The following is a 5000-nucleotide window of genomic DNA, read 5'->3' as shown; positions in this document are numbered from 1 at the left end:
AGCTACAACTTGCTCATACACGAGAGGACGCACACGGACGAGCGGCCGTTCCCCTGCGACGTGTGCGGCAAGGCCTTCCGTCGCCAGGACCACCTCAGAGACCACAAGTAAGTCACCTTGGTTCCCTCTTTGTTGCCCGTGAGTGACCGCCTCTCGCTCGCCGCCGACTCCCTCTTTGTCCATTCTTAGCCGGCTTGTCTCTGCCTTTACAAACCACTTTTTGCCATCGAGTCTGAATGTTTCCATTTCACCTCTCACCAACCTTTTCACGACGCCTTCTCCCTCATATCTACCTTTTTGTTACCCATTTTTTACATCCCGCTTGTCTCCGCGGAGCCTGGCTTTAGGTCGGCGTGATCCCCGTAACTGATGTAATCTCCGCCCTCGCGATGTAATCCCCGCCGTCACTTTTTGTCCGCCGTGTCACTCCCTCACCCGGAGCAGTCATCCCTTCTTCACTTCTTTCTTAAGCCATCCTTCACCACGTTTCCTTCCTCCACCTGTACATTCACTCACCTCCTTACCCTCCACTCGTTCTATCCCTCATGGCTCCTCAAAGCCTCCCACCCACCCATACCACACTACAACACCACCTTAACACCAGCCTTACCCGGACCTCTATCTACCTACCAGCACACAAACACACGTACATCACTGCATTTCCATACTCCCAGGCGGGGCGTGGGTCGGTCGCTCTTGGGACTCTTAAGAAGTAATCAGAATTCTCGCTCTCTCAGTAGGAGGGTTCCAAGTGGCCGCGAGCTGAGAGGCCGACACGGGCCCCTCTCCCCGGACGGCCGCACGCTGAGAGAAGGGATACGATTCCGGCATAAATGTTATTGTGTGGGCGCCCCTGTGAATACGAGCGGGGGGCAATTACTCGTAGGCGGCGTGTAGGGCATGAGGAGTGCTGGCATTCCTAATAACGCCGACGGAGGAAATGGTTTTGCATATCATGAATACCACATGAAGGTCCCTTGTATATTGTCTTAAATGAGACCCCCAGGCAGTGTGTTTAGGCCGTGTGGGGGAAGAGGGGGTGGATCTGAGGGGGTAGAGGGGGAGAGGAGAGGGGAGCACTAGGGGTTATAGTGGGGAGAAAGCTTGGGGAGGGGGGGAGTAGATGCACCAGTGAATAATGGGGAACATGAAGGCTATGGGAAGAATGTGTAATAACTTGGAGGAAGGAAAGAGAGTAGTAGTAGTAGTAGTAGTAGTAGTAGTAGTAGTAGTAGTAGTAGATGAAGATGAGTAGGAGAAGGATTCTAAGTGTAAGATTATAATAATAGTTATATAATAATAGTTCAGAGAGAGAGAGAGAGAGAGAGAGAGAGAGAGAGAGAGAGAGAGAGAGAGAGAGAGAGAGAGAGAAGGCATTCTCGTCAACATAAACAGTCCTGCTTCACCGCCACCAGTAGCTTCCCTTCCTCCTCTTCCTCCTCCTTCTCTTTCTCCTCCTCCTCCTCCTCCTTAACATTACATAAGATAGCCAGGCAGCAACAAACCTTCTACGAAACTAATGGTTTAAAAATAGACGAAGATGATTGAAAGAGGGAAAAAAGAGGAAACAAGGAAATTAAATGGGAACTCAAGGAAAGAAAAGGGAAGAGGAGGAGAAAAATACAGTGGTTTAAGAAAAACGATGTGTGAAAATGATGGATGAAGGAGGAGGAAAGGAAATGAAAGCAAGGGAAAGAAATGATATGGGAAATGAAGTAAAGGAGAGGAAAGGGAAGGAAAGGGGGAGAGAGGAGGAAAGGAAAATTACCCCACCTCTCCCCTCCCCCCCTAAGAGGAGAGGTTGTTGACCTGTAAACAAATAAACGTGTGAGTGCGTGTGTGTGTGTGTGTGTGTGTGTGTGTGTGTGTGTGTGTGTGTGGCGGCAGGTGAAGGGAAAAATAGTTACACACGATTCTGAGGGAAAAAGGTAAAACGTCTTCCTAGGGAGTTTCAAGAAATGATTCCTTAATTCTCTCTCTCTCTCTCTCTCTCTCTCTCTCTCTCTCTCTCTCTCTCTCTCTCTCTCTCTCTCTCTCTAACTTGTTTGCATGATGACAGGTTCGATGTGAGAGAGAGAGAGAGAGAGAGAGAGAGAGAGAGAGAGAGAGAGAGAGAGAGAGAGAGAGAGAGAGAGAGAGAGAGAGAGAGATTTCCTTCGTTAATTCAGGTTTCAGTAGTACATTTTTTTATTTAAAAGTTATTTTACTTATTTTAATTTTCTTCCTTTCCGTTACTACTTCCCTCTCTGTCTTTTCTTTCATTCATTCCTTTTCCATTTCTTTTCGTTTTCTTTATTCCTTTAATTCATTTTTCTTTTTGTTTCTTTTTTATCTCTTTTTTTCTTATGTTATTCATTTTGTTCTCAATTTCAATACCCTTCATCATCATCTCCTCCTCTAGTTCTTCATTATCTTCTCCTCCTCTCGTTCCTTCTCTTTCATATCCTCCTCCTCCTTGAACTCGTCTTTTCTCCTCCTCCTCCTCCTCTTATTCTTCCTTCTTATTATAATTTTTTAATTGCTGTTCTTAATATTATTGCTAATCCTTTTTACCTCCTCCTCCTCCTCCTCCTCCTCCTCCTCCTCTCTCCTCTCCTCCTCTTCTTCTTCTTCTTCTTCTTCTTCTTCTTCTTCTTCTTCTTCTTCTTCTTCTTCTTCTTCTTCTTCTTCTTCTTCTTCTTCTTCTTCTACAGCCTCCTCCTCCTCTCCTCCTCTCCTCCTCCTCCTCCTCCTCCTCCTCCTCCTCCTCCTCCTCCTCCTCCTCCTCCTCCTCCTCCTCCTCCTCACTGGCTCCAGCACGTACGTAGGTCTCGCCGTGAGCTCCACTCGGCCAGTTCTTCCAGCGATGTTTTAGTAAGAATTAACTGCTCTCTTTGAAGCCTGATAATATGTTCTCTCCAAACCGGTTCTGGTTCTGCCGGGACGAGGAAGAATGCAGCTTGTGATGTCAGCTTCACTCTCCCCGCCAGGGAATAAAAGATACATTTTTTTTTCTTTCTCTCTCTTTATTTATTTTTTTTTATATATTTTTTGCTCTCTCTTTCTGGTTCTCGTGTATATAATGTATTGATGTATCTTGTAATAATTGTAGGCAAGTGCTCTGTCGGTCGTTTTGTTTCAAGTTTCGGTGTGTTCATTGGGGGAGGGAACTTAACTAGTCTTAACTTGTGTATTCTGTGGGGAAAGTCTAGGAGGAGGTATGTAAATGACTGTGTAGAGATCACGGCGCCTCTTGCCCTGACTGCCGCCGTCTTCACTCACCCCTCACCTGCTGGCCAGTCTTGCTTCTGTCCGCCGCTGCCCTTACTCCCTCAGTCACTGACCTTGACGTGTGTTTGGGTGGACTTGCCAGGTTGCTTATTTGCTGCGGGTCTGGACTGTTGCGGTGAAAGAGACGAGTAAGAGTAATGATTGTAAGAATGATATAGAGAGGAGTAAGAATAATGATTGTTAAGAATGAAGTCTCAATACACACTTTTCCACAATTAGTGATAAAGAGGAGAGTAAGAATAATGATTGTAAGAATGATATAGAGAGGAGTAAGAATAATGATTGTTAAGAATGAAGTCTCAATACACACTTTTCCACAGCCAATGATTTAAGACACACACAGAAAAGAAAAAAAAAAAAGGTAAAGAAGCTTATACGTGGCAGTCGTTCTATAAAACAAACGTATTTACATCCTTTTATCATCTTTTAATGCTCCCTAATTACCGAGTTTCGTCTAGTCATTTACTCTAGTCATCTGTTTAAGAGGACTAATTTCTTTCCATATAACTTTTTAAGCTTACTCTATTAAGCTTGAATCCGTTACTTTTGTGCTCGTTTTCTCAAAAGTTTCACCGTCCTACTTAGATTACGTTCAACAGGCTGTAGTGGAAGCTATCCGGGTATTCACAAGTGTTTTCCTTATTCTTGTGATAGTTTAGCAAGGATTATGTACTACCCTCAGAGGCAAAAGGCACCCAGAAAAACCCAGCTAATTATATCTTTGCCCTTTGGAAAGAACGCTATTGAGAGAAGAGTGTCTGAGGGCGTGGCATTGAAGGACGGATGAATGAAATATGTTGTAGTGTGATATAATAACATGAAATTCTCGAATAAGTTCCCTTTCTTTATGTGTGTGTGTGTGTGTGTGTGTGTATGTGTGTGTGTGTGTGTGTGTGTGTGTGTGTGTGTGTGTGTACTACTGACGTCTCATCGCAGTCTCTTTCTCTGTACTGACACCCTTCTCTCTGTGTACCCGGCAGGTACATCCACAGTAAGGAGAAGCCCTTCAAGTGCAGTGAGTGCGGTAAGGGCTTCTGTCAGAGCCGCACGCTGGCGGTACACAAGATCCTGCACATGGAGGAGTCCCCGCACAAGTGTCCCACCTGCGGGAGGAGCTTCAACCAACGCAGCAACCTCAAGACTCACCTCCTCACCCACACCGACCTGAAGCCGTACAAGTGTGCCTCCTGCAGCGCCGTCTTCAGGAGGAATTGTGACCTGCGAAGGCACATGCTCACTCACTCCATCGGGGGCCATCTGCCATCAGATAAAGACGCCGAGGAGAACAAGAACGTGAACCACCATGACAACGACGCCAGTGCCTCAGGGACATCTGCAGGAGCCACCCTCGCCTGCGACAGGACGGAGGGAGGCGCGGACTTGGAGGACGACGAGGTGGAGGAGGAGGCCGAGGAGGAGGACGAGGACGAGGAGATAGATCCCGGTCGGCCTGACGATGCCTACTCCTTCTACGAGTCAGAGAAGGTGGAGGACGATGAGGAGGTGGAGGAGGAGCTGGAGGAGGAGGAGGAGGAGGTGACTGGAGGCGTGAGACGGGAGGAGGCGCCACCCCCGCACCACCACGTCCCCAGCCTGCACGCCCAGGGTCTGGAACTGCACCCCCGGGACTCCCACGCCCATGCCACGCACACCCACAACACACTCACCCACAAAACACAGACACAAGTCACCCACACCCACACGTCTGACGCCCACACCACTCACGCCCA

The 5000-nt window shown here is 47.5% G+C and overlaps 1 protein-coding gene across 1 annotated transcript in view; it reads left to right on the top strand.

The window, feature by feature from the left end:
* Positions 1-5000, top strand: part of LOC135106887 (protein bowel-like) — a 49405-nt gene that overhangs the window by 42216 nt on the left and 2189 nt on the right. Inside the window, 2 exon segments of the mRNA XM_064016262.1 lie at positions 1-107; positions 4251-5000. The exon segment at positions 1-107 is cut by the window's left edge and continues 21 nt beyond it; the exon segment at positions 4251-5000 is cut by the window's right edge and continues 2189 nt beyond it. Coding sequence (XP_063872332.1) covers positions 1-107; positions 4251-5000 — 857 coding nt within the window.

The sequence above is a fragment of the Scylla paramamosain genome, chromosome 14 (genome assembly GCF_035594125.1).
Source record: "Scylla paramamosain isolate STU-SP2022 chromosome 14, ASM3559412v1, whole genome shotgun sequence".
Classification (NCBI taxonomy): Eukaryota; Metazoa; Arthropoda; class Malacostraca; order Decapoda; family Portunidae; genus Scylla; species Scylla paramamosain.
This window is presented reverse-complemented; position numbering and strand designations above follow the sequence as displayed.